General features: G+C 40.6%; 1 protein-coding gene across 12 annotated transcripts in view; it reads left to right on the forward strand.

The window, feature by feature from the left end:
• The window catches only part of LOC105481832 (tripartite motif containing 9), a 272687-nt gene that overhangs the window by 234371 nt on the left and 22819 nt on the right, over positions 1 to 15497 (forward strand). For 8 of the 12 annotated variants that reach the window (XM_071100196.1, XM_024792884.2, XM_024792881.2 and 5 more), the window contains exons 4-7: positions 2501 to 2611; positions 3744 to 3897; positions 12121 to 12278; positions 14721 to 14859. In XM_071100196.1, the coding sequence (XP_070956297.1) occupies positions 2501 to 2611; positions 3744 to 3897; positions 12121 to 12278; positions 14721 to 14859 (562 nt within the window). The remainder of the gene's footprint in view (positions 1 to 2500; positions 2612 to 3743; positions 3898 to 12120; positions 12279 to 14720; positions 14860 to 15497) is intronic. The other 4 variants (XM_024792879.2, XM_071100195.1, XM_071100192.1 and 1 more) reach the window with 1 other exon arrangement.

Raw genomic sequence — 15497 nt, forward strand, 5'->3', positions numbered from 1 at the left:
GACACAAGCAGTGAAAAGGCAACCCACGCAACAGTAAGAAATATTTGAAAATCATATATCTGATAAGAGATTGATATCCAGAATATATAAGGAACTCCTACAACTCAACAACAACAACACCCAATTTTAAAAATGTACAAAGACCTGATTAGCAGTGAGGCTACACAAATGGCCAATAAATATATGAAAAGATGCTCAGCATCACCAATCATTAGGGAAATGCAAATTGAAACCACAATGAGATACCACTTTACACATTTACAATGGCTGTATTTTAAAAAAATCAGAAAATAATAAGTGTGCGTGAGGATGTGGAGAAATTGAAATCCTTGTGCATTGCTGTGAGAATGTAAAATGGTACAGCTGCCATGGAAAATGGTACGGTGATTCTTCAAAAACTTAACGTAGCATTACCACACAATCCAGCAACTCCACCTCGGGGTATAATACCGCAAAGAAGTGAAAGCAGAGATTTACAAAGATATTTGTACACTCATGTTTATAATAACTTTATTCACAGTAGCCAAAAGTATTCATCAATGGGTGAATGGATAAAGAAAATATGGTATACATACATCGAAGTGTTATTTGCTCTTAAGATGAAAATTTTGACACATGCTACAACATGGTTGAATCTCAAAGACATTATGCTAAGTGAAATAAGCCAGTCACAAAAGGACAAATATTATATGATTGCACTTATGTAAGGGGTTCTTAGCATAGTGAAATTCATAGAGAAAGGAAGTAGAATGGTGGTTGCCAGGGGCTGGGAGGAAGGGGAAATGGGGATGTTGTTTAATGGGTTCAGAGTTTCAATTTGGGAAGATGAAAAAGTTCTGGAGATGGATGGTGGTGATAGTTCCACAGTAGCGTGACAGTACTTAATGCCACAGAATTACATACTTGAAAATGGTTACAAGGAAAATGTCATGCTGTGTATATTTTGCCACAGTAAAACATTAGGAACAAAAAATCAGAAATAATGAATGAATGAGTTGTCAAAATATTAGATAGAAATTAAATGTCCAATAATAAGAGAACAGGAATGATTAAGCAAATTAAGATTACCCATTCAATGGGATATTTTGGTAACCATTGATGGTGGCAACATGAAAAATGCCTGTGATACAGTATTAAATTGGGGGAAAGGGAAGGTAAAATTGTCATATACAATGACTGCAACGATAAGTCTGGTTCCAGAGAAAAACTAAAAAGAAATGTCAAAGTACTTTAAAAATTTACATTAGAATGATAAGAGTATTTGCTTTTTCTCATCTATTTCCTGTTTGTTTTGGAAAGTGGATGAAATAATCTTTAATGGAAAATAAATTTATAACCAAAAATGAAAAGAAGGAACAAGGAACATTTTTAAATAATTATTATTAGATTCTCTTTTGGCTATTATCCATACAATCCAAAATACTAGATATTTTTTAGGCTTTTGCAAAGTAGTATAAATATTGAGGATGTGAGTAATTATGGCTCCTGGAAAACCCTTCTTCAATTTTACACTTCGAAAACCATTTAAAGATAGGTGCAGTGTAGTCCCAGCTACTTGGAGGCTAAGGTAGGAGGATTGCTTGAGCCCAGGAATTCAAGACCAGCTTGGGCGACATGGCAGGACCCCATCTTTGGAAATAAAAAAAACCATATAGGCATTCAAGATTTGGGTTACTGAGCAGCGGACACATATGACAAATGCCTCTGAAGAAGAAAACTTTTCAAGGAATGTCATGCATTCATCACTAAGCACAGACAGCTTCTTAGAAGCAAAAACCGCTTGCTCAGAGAGATGCCTATTTAGGTTAAAGCAGACTCAGCTTGGCAAATGAGCAGCCTTTACAATTGCTCTCTGAAAGAGGCAGTGGTTTCAGTGAGTTATTCTTAAAACTTAATTATGCATCCATCTTCTCTCTCCAGCTTGTCATTAGCTCATTCTCTCTCCCAAGCTCCACCTTGGCCCTCCAGGTCCCCCCACCAACCGCGCAGGGAAAAAGATGCAGAACAATTGGCTGTGTGGAGGGGCAGGAAGGGAAAGGAATTGGGTTCAGATGGTGATGTCTGCTCTTCAAAAGTAACGTAGAGGGCACTGAAGGTGGACAGTGTCACCAAGCACAGCTGCAGCCACATCTTGGGGAGCTATAGCTCCTCCACAGTCCCCCGGCAAACCGCACAGGAGAGTTAGCTTCACAGAAAAGCGCAGGGCAGGGGGACCTTTGGAAGGTGTTCGTTGATGCACCAAGGTCACCAGATCTAGGGTTCTAAAATCTACCTGCCTTCCCTTCTGATGGATCCTGTTACCAATTTCCTTTGAGAATCTTATCACATCTGTCTTCCAGAGTCCTTATCCACAGCAGACATTCCCAGAAAATATTCTCATAAATTTAGTTCCATTCCAGGATGGAATGGATTCTGGTTTGAAGAAGCTTTCCAATGGTCCAGTTTGCTTCTCTTCTACCCTCTGCCATCTTGGACTGCTCTGTTGTCTTTTTAATCCTAGGTAGTTCGAGATCAGATCTCTCACTGCACAGTGAAATTGCGCCAGACCACAGGTCTCATGGAGTACTGCTTGGAAGTGATTAAGGAAAATGATCCTAGTGGCTTTTTGCAGGTGAGAGTTAACTAGTTTCTGCTTCAGATTCTAAATGTCCCATAGGACATAGTCTAGGATGCTTAAGTCAGACTTCCAACAGCCCTGGCTGGGCCTGGGTCCCTCAGTAACAGAACCTACCTTCACACTGCAGTGTACACGGAAGTGCCTGCTAAATAAACTCCACTGACTTCCCGGAAGTCACTGCTACCATGTACTACAAGTTTGAGAGGTGCATGGCCTTTTTTTTCTTTTTTGCTTCTTTTTATTCTTGTGTTTAATCATGAAAACATAATTATCTGTAAGTTCTTTCGAAGTGGAGTTATTGCCTTGCCCAAGAATTCGGTCCTTATTCATTAATATCTCTTGGACAGTTTTGTCAGATGTCTAAGTGTCTAAGTTTGTAAGATGTCTACCTTCTTGACACCTTCTACTGGCCAGAAAGTCAGTGATTTCTCAAATGCAGAGATTTCTTATTCTTCAGTGTTAATTGTTTTAGTGAGATGCTATGGTGTAAGCTGGATTTTACTTAAGCTTTGATCCCAATTATAAGGAACGTTTTGTTAAGGAACATGTAGATCTCTTCCAAGTCACACTCTACTAAACTGGCCAAGAGTGACAGAGAGAGATTGAATATAAGAAATGAAAGAGCTTTCTACCAAAGAATACAGTGATAATCACATGAAGATGATGTGCTTAAATTGTGAGAAATTCCATCTGCACCCTCACTAAACTATTTTATGAAACTCATTTCCAAGTCTTGATAGGATACCCACACTTTAAATTAGAAGGGTTGAGCTACTGATTCTAATAGAAATTAACTAGTTTCCAACATATCATCCTTTAAAGTTGTTGGCATTTAGTAAATCTATCATAAATAGCATGATCATATATTCAGATTTGTCTATTAAATCAGTTAACACCTTCTAATTTCTTATAGTGCCCCCCGACTCACAAAAGTGTTCAGATTTGCTTGATAAATTATGAGTCACCCTAGTCCTAATGGGGTGTTCCTCACCAACTGCACTGAAGCAGTCAGGGTATGAGTTCTCAAGGCATTTTGGGAGTAACGCTCCTGGAGAGCCAAGGGGCAGTGTTGTGTTTTGACTGTGGTGGTGTATTTCTTAGGCTGTGGTCTTTTTTATCTGATTAGATTTCTGACGCCCTCATAAGGAGAGTGCACCTGACTGAGGATCAGTGGGGTAAAGGCACACTCACTCCAAGGATGACCACGGACTTTGACTTGAGTCTGGACAACAGCCCTCTGCTGCAATCCATCCACCAGCTCGACTTCGTGCAGGTGAAAGGTATGTCCTTGCATCCCCCAAGTCAGAAAGCAACATCCTGAGTGGATGCTGGTGCTTGAAGCAGGATCAGTACCCCTTTGGCTAATGTTACAAGAATCTGGAGTGGCTCCTAACTTATGTAATGAAAATGTCTCTTTATAAATGTGTGACCTACCTTTCAGCAAGCTGGATAAATTCAGATCAACTCAATGCTTGCCTCTTTGAGAGTCTTAAGAGATTTCAAGTGTTCAGCACCAGAGAACAGCTGACATGAAAAGAGGAAGGCAGAGAGAGAAAGAGATCATCACTATACATAAATAAAATCTTGGTACAGAAAGGAATCCAGAAATATTGATATAAATCGGAGGAGTCCAGAATTGAAATGACTGCTTCCACATGGATAGAGATAGTAAGCAAATGGTTGAGCATGGATCAGTGGGAATTTGAGAGGATCACAGTTGGCCTGCCAATACTGGCAGAAAAACGCAAGCCTGGAAGGAAAATGGAAATTTGATATAAACTTTAAAATTAGATTATATGATTAAGGGATATGGCAAGATCTCTTTGAGATTTTGGGTGGGGACTGAAAATATTTTAAGGAAAACAACTCTTTCAAAGAAAAATAACAAATCAAGCCAACCATGCAACAGCATTTTTATGACAGTGTAAGTAATACCCATTTGAAAAATATTTCTTTTTAACTTTTTGTTTTGAAATACACAAGAAGTTACGAAAATAGTAAGAAGTTTTATTCACCCTCTACCCAGCTTCCGTTGATGGTTACATCTTGTAGCTATAATATAATATCGAAGCCAGGAAGTTGACACTGAAAAGTGTGTGTGTATAGTTCTCTGCCATCTTATCCTATGTACAGATTCATATAATCACCACTGCATCGGGATACAGAACTGTTTCATCACCACGAAGATCTCCCTCCTGTCACACCTCTAAAGTCATACCCCTCCCCTCCACCACCTCTAATCTCTAGAAACCCCTAATCTTTTCTCCATCTCTATAGTTTTGTCATTTGCTGATTTTTTAAATTGAAATTGATTTGCTCTTTGCAACTCCTGATTTAAGCATCCACGTAGTAAATGACTCTTAGCATTCAGTGCTTTAAAAGTTTTGTTTCTTAAGAAAAATATACCTGCATCCTTTTATCAAAGAGAGATTATATAAATCAGTAAGTTTTAGGGCTATCTACTTAGGGTCCACATCAGGCAGTTAAATGTGTTCCTGTACTTAGTACGTATACGTCTCTCAGCCTTTTAATGGATTTTTGCTCTCTTTTATTTTGAACTTTCTCCTTTTTTTGGGTTTAATATGTGTTGCCTTGGGAAGATGCCTTCATAAATTTTTGAAGTAGTGCATAGATTGGAAATAAGTATGCTTTGTTACAGTAAGAAAAATGTTTAACATTTATTGAGTGCTAACCAAACCAGACATTCTCCGAAGTGTTTTACGTATAGCTCATTTTATTCTCATAACCCTAGTAGACAGTTGAAGAAACTGGGGCACAGGAAGACTGGTTACTTGTCTGAGCTCACACAGCTAGTGAGTGGCAAGGCCAGGATTCAAAGTCAGGGAGCATGGGTAGAGAATCAGCTCCTACAACTTCTAGTTTGTGCTGTAAAGCTGGTGCCACACTGAGCAGCTTCTTCAAAGAATAAGTGAATTCATCTCTTAATATTAACAAATCTACATTTTTGTTGCAGCAATTCTTTCTTGCTGTTTAAAAAAATATTTTTAATACCAATGTGGTAGCCTGTAAAATAAACCCATCCTTAATAAAATATAGAGCCCCAGATAAATCCCCCTGGATCAGCCTCTCTCTGTTCTCAATTCTTTCAGTGAGATAAAAATCCCTGAAAGGTATGTCACAAGTAACTTGGAGGAAAAAATATGTCACAAAAGAGCAATAGAAAGACTTTTGGTGGTAGAGGAAAAAATGAGCTAACCCAATTAGCCTTGGTGAGGGGCAGGAGGAGGGGGCAGTTAGAGGGTAAAAGCCTCAGGGCTTTGAAATGCTTTAATCAGCTGTCAAAACCCTCTCCTCCCCCATTCATTGCCCTCCTGAGTCATGTCCATCTGCCCACGGTGGAGTCCAGGCCAGTTGGCAGGATGGTAAAGATTGAGCTGGAGTGAACAGGCCCTTCACTGGGTATGGGAACTGCGAGTTCATGCTCTCTGCATCACAGACCACGTTTCTAAAGCACTGTCACTTGGCCACTTAGGACTGCACACAAAAGTAAGAGGGACAAGGCTGTTTGTCCAGTCTGTTCAAGTCTGCACACACAGCGGAGAATACCAAGTACTCTCAGGGCCAAAACGCAGAACACTCTCCCAGCACAAATCCATCTGAAACCACACAACAACCAGAACAATGATTCATGAAGTTAACCTAACAGGCCATTTGGTATAATACTGGATTATAGTCTTCCATTTTCATTTTCTTTTTAACACTTTGTCTAATTTAATTTACTTCTGATTATTATCACTCTGCCTGGTTAATTTATATGCTTTGCTTTGTGCTCACTGAGTTTAATTAATTCAGTGAGAGCCTAGTCTTCTTTAGAATCTGAATAATTTTCATCTGTCAGATGCTTGTGATGGAAAGAAAAAGCCAAAGGTCATGACACAATAGAACTTGATTGGCTGGAGTTCAGACTTCTATTGGCCTCTGTAATATCTGTTAATATATACACAACTCTTCCTGTTGTGGTGTTAATCTTTTCATTTTTTTAAAGATATTCTTAGTCAGTTTAATAAACTGCACTTTCACAACTTGTCAGTAAAAAATATGTCAAGAAACTGCACCTCAAAGACCGTAGCATTTGGAGTGGTGTTAAAGTAATCTGTCCTTTATGAAACTAACAACATGTGTAATTCAATATATATTTTCCAATTGTGCTAAGTTGATTACAGGAGGAAGTTAAAATATTTTCAAATTCACTTAAAGTATGCATTTAAAGATCTGACTCAAAATGATAACTAAAAGATCTGTTTACTTCTTGACTCAATTTTATCAAACATCTCTGGTTTCAAAAGCTCATCATAGATGCCATTGTTGTTGCCATTGTTGTTGATACCAAAGAAAATAGGTTTACAGTTGGCTTTTACATATTTACACTCAGACCAGCTGCTATTCAGCAACAATGCACTATCTAAAGTTTTACTCTCTTGTTAGCTAAGGATTTAACTGGCCCATTCTGATTCCACACCACCCTCAAGCAATGGAGATCTATTTGGTACCTTTTTTCAAATATCCCTAAATTGTAATGGCACATTTTCTGGTTTTATTTTGATTAGAAAATCATCTTACCCTCTTTCCAGAATACTGGAAGTGGCGTTTGATCTTTTAGACTTTTCTTTTATAGAAAACAACATATTAAGCTTTGTCTTTTATTTTTATTACAGAGTAATTTAAAAAATATTTTCCACTTAATTCTAAGGTTGTATAATCAGCTCTTTTCCAGGTTATAGGAAGGAAATTTTAAGTCTCTTCTTAGTCAGTCAAGGGCTTTACTGTTTGGTTGAGAATAGATTTCAGATACCTACTTCCTCCCCCAATAAATATTAACCCAAAATTGTCTAAGTACACAAAGAATCCCAAAATTCATGAGTCATGGTACTGAAATGAAATGCCAGTTTGTTCATTCTGAACCAGGATGAAACAATGACCTAACAGTTCACCAAGCCTTTTTAGCACATAGACCACTGGCTGTTAATCCCTTTAAGTGTCTCTACTCACGTAAGGGTGTATTTATTTTTATTGACACAAGTTGAATATAAGCCCTGAGTATGCACCAAGGTCATGGGCAAGGACAGTGTGATCTGAATAGAGTCTCCTATAAATCATAGGGGGAAAGCTGCCAGAGGGTTAGCGGGGAAGGAATGAGCACACACGCTTGCAGGTAATCTGTTCGTGCTGATAGCCTGAAATGCACGGACTCAAAACATGCGTTCCGGGTTATCTTTAACAGTGTACCGATAATAGCTTTCCAGAAACAGCTTGTAGTTCTTCTAAAGTCTAAACTTTTCTCAGATGCCATTTGTATTGTTCAGCCACGTAAAGAGGAATGCCAGTCTACAAATGAGCCTTCAGAGAAGATAACGCAGTAAAATTGCATTCCCAACCACCATAGTTGTGAAGGTAGAATCTTTATTTGGGGAATCTTTATTGTTCACATTATAGGAAACAGAAAGAAACTTTGGGAATTAAACATGGAGGCTTTCCTCCAGTACACTATTTCTAGACACTGGACTGGAGAGGGGCAGTATGATGCAATGCTAAGCATACAGCCTCCAGAGCCAGGCTGCTTGGTTTCAGATGCCAGTCCTGCCACTTACTAGCTATAAAACCTTACTGTGCTTCCATTTCCTCAGCTGCACAATAAAGATAGTAGCAATATCTTCTTTCTAGGCTTGTTGTGAAAATTAAATGAGTGAATACCTGTAAACCTCTCACCACATTCTCTAGCATTCAGTAAAGTGCTTGAAAGCATCCCTGATGATTAGTGTTCCCTGTTGAGGTCGGGAGCCCAGCTTCTCTTCTCACTTCTCCCCACCACACTGCTGTGTACTTTCACAGAGGAATTCTGGATGGTTGTGAGTGTTCACAATCTGAAGGATTCGTGAAAAAAAAATAAATAAATAAACAAAATGTGAGATAGAATTTGAAATAAAAAGGGAAGACATTGGAAAACATTGGTATAAGAAGATGATGCTGGAAAATTTAATTTTGAACCGCAGCTCCGCCAGACCTCTTCAAGGAAGTTAGTAAGAATAGCTGCCCCCTTGTATTTTAAGAGGAGGATTTTTAGCCTAAAGCTTGATTTTACAGGCTAAAAGAAGGATGAATGCTAGAACCCTGATCAGGTCAGGAGAAATTCATTCTTAAGGAGAGAACAACAGCTGCCCCAGAATGATCATGAAATGTAAAAATCAAGATAGCTAGGAAAGCCCCAATAACAGGAGTTTCAGTAAAATACAATGCTCTTCCTTAGATTTTAGTGCAGAAACAGTAATGCTATCCTTTTCCGAATCATAAAAGATAGATTAATTGGAAAGTACTTTGGATTTCTAGTAGACCATTGATTTTGTGCCTAATGAAGTTAAATAGGATAACGTAACACCCACTATAAAATACATTTTTCTAGAATGTCAGCCTGAGTCTCTGCTAATGAGGCTGTAATTTTGGCACATTTACCTTTTATGTACAGCATCACTGGGGGTAAATAAGGAAAAGGGAAAACTGATTCTCAGCACATGGAGGAATAAATTTAGACAGATGCAAATATCTCTGGGTTCTGTGTTTTTTTTTCCTCTCCACTCCCTTTGCCTTTTTGTCCATTTGCTAATTTGTCTAAATCTGGGACAATATCAAGATCTGAAGATTATTGAGTCTAGCCTTTTTTATATCCTTTTGGTCTTTTAAACTGTATCCACCAAGGACTTATAAATTAAGTTCTGATGTTTTAATTACACATGACATCATGTATTTCAGTTACTCTTTTAATTATACCTATGGCTACACAGGTACATTTGAGTTTCTTATCAGAGACGTTGTAAGCATTTGCATGATTTAAGTTGAAACCATCTGTGATCTTATTCTTTGATTTTTGTAATTGATGAAATGCAGACTTGCCTGAAACATGAACAAAGGGAAAAAGAAAGACTAATATGGAGCTAATGAAATAAGAGCATAAGGAATCGTTTCATGGTGGGCACTAACTAATAAGGACAGTTAAGAATAAATACCCCCCGGGGGGAATCATTCATGTCTCCACAAGCCCTTTGAAGAATGGTTTCCCTAAACCTGTTATATTTTTCTTCCATAGTAAATATGTTAAAAATGCATTTTAATAAAGGAAACAAATTTTAAATAAAAAGGAAAGTCCCTAGTAGTTAAAATGACCTAAAATTAATCCTGTAGTTACAACTCCTGGGTGATGCCTATTTATATTTAGATACTCTCATTGAAAGGAGTTATGTCTTCTGTGTCCATCTCTTTCCAACCAGTCCTGTAGTTTATTTAGTGAGCAAGACAATGAGTTTATTTCCTTTCCTCCAAATATGGATTTCTGGGGCTTCTGAGCCTGCAGTAGCTGTAGCTCTTTGATGAGATTTCACCCAAATCCTGTGCCATTGAAACTTGAAACATGATTTCTTCTCCTAAACCGATTGCCTGCAGTTTTAACAGGCACGAATTTTGATTTAGCTGTGTTTGATTTAGTAGCTCAGACATGATTTTATTGTAATGTCTACAGTCTTTTCTTAAGTATAAGACAATTGATCAGCTTCACCTTTGCATTTCATATGTTACAGTCGCTGCTTTTGTTTTCTAGATTATCTACCATAGAACCTGTTTTCTAAACTGCTGTAAAATTAAACACTGTTTTGGTTGGGATGACTGACAAGGCATAGATTTAATTCAGTGCACAAGACACAGAGTCCAGTTTTGGTACAGCATACCAGGTGTTCCATGATGAACATTTGTTCATCTAAATGTCCCTGGATATGGTCCAAGCTGTTCTCTCCTGTTATTAAAGTGCTAACATAATAAATCAATGTTTTGGTGCTGAAAAAAATTTTTTAAACAGTTAGTAAAAACATGGCTCCCGGCCAGGTGCGGTGGCTCACACCTGTAATCCCAGCACTTTGGGAGGCTGAGGTGGGTGGATCATGAGGTCAGGAGATTGAGACCATCCTGGCTAACACGGTGAAACCCCATCTCTACTAAAAACACACACACACACACACACACACACACACACACACACACACACACAAACATTAGCCGGGCATGGTGGCGGGCGCCTGTAGTCCCAGCTACTCAGGAGGCTGAGACAGAAGAATGGTGTGAACCCGGGAGGCAGAGCTTACAGTGAGCTGAGATCTCGCCACTGCCCTCCAGCCTGGGCAACAGAGCAAGACTCTGTCTCAAAATAAATAAATAAATAAAATAAAAATAAACCATGGTTCCCAAGTGCATATATTAAGTTTATATATGAAGAACTGGGATTATTCAGTAACTAATATTTCTATGTGTGTCTGAAGGCTCAACTAATTTGCAGTTTTAAGTACTAGAAAAGAGTCACAGTATAAAATGTGGAGGGGGCTGTTATGACTCGTAACAGCACGACAGACTCTCACGCGGCTGCAAAGACATCTTGAGCCTCCTCGTCATGCTCCAGGCCCCTAGTCCGCATGCCAGGCTCACAGTGGGTGTGCTATACCTGAAAATGAGTCGACTTGACCTAGTGCTGTTTTTGAGGTATAGCTACCTTGAGATAATGACGTCAGGTTCCTCGGAAGTTTTGAAATGGAAAGATCACTGTGATCTCACTGGGAACCAAATTTTCTTTTTTTTTTTTTTTTTTTTTGAGACGGAGTCTCGCTCTGCCGCCCAGGCTGGAGTGCAGTGGCCGGATCTCAGCTCACTGCAAGCTCCGCCTCCCGGGTTCACGCCATTCTCCTGCCTCAGCCTCCCGAGTAGCTGGGATTACAGGCGCCTGCCACCTCGCCCGGCTAGTTTTTTGTATTTTTTTAGTAGAGACGGGGTTTCACCGCGTCAGCCAGGATGGTCTCGATCTCCTGACCTTGTGATCCGCCCGTCTCGGCCTCCCAAAGTGCTGGGATTACAGGCTTGAGCCACCGCGCCCGGCCTGGGAACCAAATTTTCAAAAATCCACTGTTGTAGCTACTTATGTGCACAAGACCTGGAGTAGAATCACTGGTTTTAAAAAAAATGATAGAATATTGGAAATGTAGTGGTTTCAGAGCTATTTCTCAGAATAGGCAGTCTCTGGTTTATTAACTTGGGTTTAAATCTCAGAATAAGTTTTATGATAAAATAATTAGCACAGCTTCAGGCACATTATGAGTTAAATGGGCTTTAGTGAGTTGGACTGGAAACCCAGCCTCCATGTAGACATTTCCTTTAGGGATAATGTCTTCAGTGCTCAAGGGGATGAGAACAGAGCAGTTCTGTGAATCGGCCTGTCTCCCCTCCAACAGCCACAATGAAGGTGGGAAGGGCCACTGTGTGCTTAGGAAATGGCCTAACCGCAAATCAGGAGCCAGTCTGACTCCTGGGGACTCTGTGAAGGATTCTGTTCAGTTCCCTTGTGCACCCCAGGCTGGCTACTTCTAACCACGTGTTTATCAGGGGGATGTTTGTCATTCTAAGATACTGGAATATCTGCAGCTTAACAGAAGCCAGTTACACTAATTTCTGTTTAGCTTCCTCTCCAGTCCCAGCAACCCCTATCCTACAGCTGGAGGAATGTTGTACCCACAACAACAGCGCTACATTGTCCTGGAAACAGCCACCTCTGTCCACGGTGCCCGCCGATGGATACATTCTGGAGCTGGATGACGGCAACGGTGGTCAGTTCCGGGTCAGTAGAGAGCCCACTACGTACTTGTTAACCCAAACCAGTGATCTGTCAGAGGACCTGCCAGGGAGTCTCAGGCTTCCCAGGGACAGGCCATACCTGAAGCCTGCTTTCTCCCTCTACCATGAAGGTGGATGGAGCAGTCTCTGAAACTGCCCTACCCTTCTTAAGAGACAGGACATGCAGTACTGGAGTCACACTGCCTGCATTCAAGTTGGTCTCCTCCACCCTAGCTATGTGGACAATGCCTAATTATCACCCCTTTGAGTCTTCAGGTCCTCATTTATTAACGAGAGGGATGATAACAATAGCGTGAATCTCATGCCTTGTTGCTAAGAGTCCATTAGATAATTCATACAAAATTCTTAGCGTGCTGCCTAAAACATGGCAAGTGTGCATTATTAGCTATTATTATTACCATCATTGTTTATTGCTAATAATATAATTAACCGTTGTCCAAGATTTATTTCTACAATCCACAGCTTCTAATGTCTTTGATTGGCATTCCTCTTAATTGACATGATCTCCTGTTACAGCTTCCCTATTCTAAGAAGCCTTTCTAGCAAAGGTTTCCCCAGTTCTGTAGTTTTATTCTGGGCCTTTCACCAGATAGAACTGGTACCAGAAGATTGCTACCTTCCCAAGGCAAGGGAGCCCTATCCCCATTGAGAAGCTCATGCTGCCCTCTGAAGGCAGGACAGAATGGCCTCCTGGTAAGACACGGCTGTGGTACCTCCAGGTTGATGATTCATGTGCCACCACCTGTCGGCATGTGTCTGCTTCTCTCTCATACAGAGTTTCATTCTCATGCATCCTTTCCCTGCCACCTTACTTTCCATCCTCTCCGCCCTAGTCTTGCCTGGAAGTTCTGATGCTTGGAGCTTCCCAAGGGAGCAGCCCTTCTGGGGACTGAGGCCAGTTCCTGCACTGAAGAAGAGGAGACCCCTATCTAAAAAAACCTCAGGCCCATGAGGATGAGGCTTTCTTCTGGTCACCCATGGCCAAACCTGGGCCACTAGCTTTCAAGAGCAAAGCCTCTCAAGGCCCCCTTTTCCTGAATGTGTTTTTGATCCCCAGTAAGTTTAAGTACTTGAGAGCAGGGACCGTGTCTTCTACAGTTCTCAAGGACAAAGGTTCTCTCTTTTGATAGAGAAGCCTTATTTACATATATGTTGATTTATTGGCATGATAAAATCTCATTTCTTTCTTTCCAAGATAAGGGCCTCAGGTTCCATTTCATGTCTTTTGCAGCGTGTGTTGTATGTGTGTAAAATCCTGTCTATTTGTCAGTTTCTCATTCCTGACTTTGCCTTTTCAGTTCCTGTGTCATTTTCAGAGCATTTCTTTGCCATTTATTATCTTTTTTTTTTCTCCTGGGAAAGTAACTCTCCTGGTTTTCCCAATTCTTTAAATAAATTAATTCTCTTATTTTGTCTTGACTTTTTCCTCTACTCAAAGTGCGGTCCTCCCCCAGCAGCATTGGTTTCACCTGGGAACTTGTTAAAAATGCAAACTCCCAGACCCCACCCCAGACACCTACTGGATCAGCAACTGCATTTTTACAAGATCCTCAGGTGATTCATATGCACGTAAAGTTTGAGATGCACTGAATGAGAGGGCATAATATTCTGATTTTTGTTATTCCAGCAGGAGTAATGAATTGATGGGCGATCCAAGACCCCGGTCTTCTTAGTATCCTACCAGAGAGTTGTCATTTTAAGGCTGTGCTTTGAATGCAAATTATTTTTATTCATTACATCAGCATAATTTTGCAGTGTGTACAGCTGAAGAGGGAGGCAAATGCCTAACCTATGCTAAAGACACATTATGCTAGGATTTATTTTAAGCCTTTGAAATGTCATTCTTCCTCCTTTCCCTGTTTCCTCCGCCTTCCCTCTGTACTGTGATGAAAATCTATCCCCCTGTGGCTTGGAGTGTAATCTTTGTGACAGTTCTGAAGTCATCAGAGGAGTTCTAAACATAGGACAGAGACCACCTTCCTGTTTTCATGGTTTCAAACATGTTTTTTACAAACCATACTATGGATAAGGAGCTCAGTAGGGGTCATATACTGTATCAATGCCAAGTTAATAAGTGTAATCTGAACTATAAGCTCTCAGTTTTATTTTTTTTAAGCCCTAGCTGCTAATAACGACCATTCATTAGCTGCCTGGCCCATGCTAAATACAAGGCATGATGCTAATCTGCATATACAACATTAAGTAATCCTCACACCAACCTCATAAGGTGGATATTGTTATCTCATTTTACAGATTAGGAGACTGAGGCTAAAACGGTAAATTAAGTGGCCCAATATCTCACAGGATTCAAATCCAGATTAGAATGACACCAGGGCTCTTGCTCCTAACCACTGAGCGACACTGCCTTCTTCCCCCCTCAAAAGGTTGCAGGCTAAGTGCTGTCCTGTTCTTTGCTGACTCTCAGGAGGTGTATGTGGGGAAGGAGACGATGTGCACTGTGGATGGTCTTCACTTCAACAGCACATACAACGCTCGGGTCAAGGCCTTCAACAAAACAGGAGTCAGCCCGTACAGCAAGACCCTGGTCCTCCAAACGTCTGAGGGTAAGGCCCTTCAGCAGTATCCCTCAGAGCGAGAACTGCGTGGCATCTAAAGTGGCTGGCAAGCCCGGAGGTAACCCCACCACTGCCCACATTCCTGCAGTGTTTCCATGACTCGCTCTGCATTCTGCACAGAGCCGCTGTTCCTCTCCTGCCTTTAGAGAGCCTATGGTATGTGGATGTGATCAAACCAAAGATTCCACATCGGCAGTTCAAATGGCTTGGGCCGGCGGCTTCCTTTGATAACACTCTAACTAAGCTGCAGTTGAAGAAGCTGAAAAATGAAGGCCTGAATGTGCCCCTGGTGTGTAAGACGAATGTATCTAGGCTCTAGAGCAGGCTCCCATTCTCCACCGATACACATCATGTGCCAGTTTTGCCCAGATTATTCTAAGTTACTCTGTAGTACTTTCTTGTTCTGAGGGTGGGACCTAGGTTCTTTCCAGCTGTGGATTTGTATGACTGAATGTGTTTCAAATGGGTGTGGGGTGCTAGAGCTGTTCAGAGAGAGTCTGTTGGCCGCTCCTGGCTTACCCACTTAGACCGCCTCCGTTTCATACCTAAAACTGAGGCCGTCAGCACCAGGATTGAGACTTCCTGTGGCACCAAACAGGAAGAGACCAGCAACTTCGCATTACCCA

The sequence above is a fragment of the Macaca nemestrina genome, chromosome 7 (assembly GCF_043159975.1).
Source record: "Macaca nemestrina isolate mMacNem1 chromosome 7, mMacNem.hap1, whole genome shotgun sequence".
Classification (NCBI taxonomy): domain Eukaryota; kingdom Metazoa; phylum Chordata; class Mammalia; order Primates; family Cercopithecidae; genus Macaca; species Macaca nemestrina.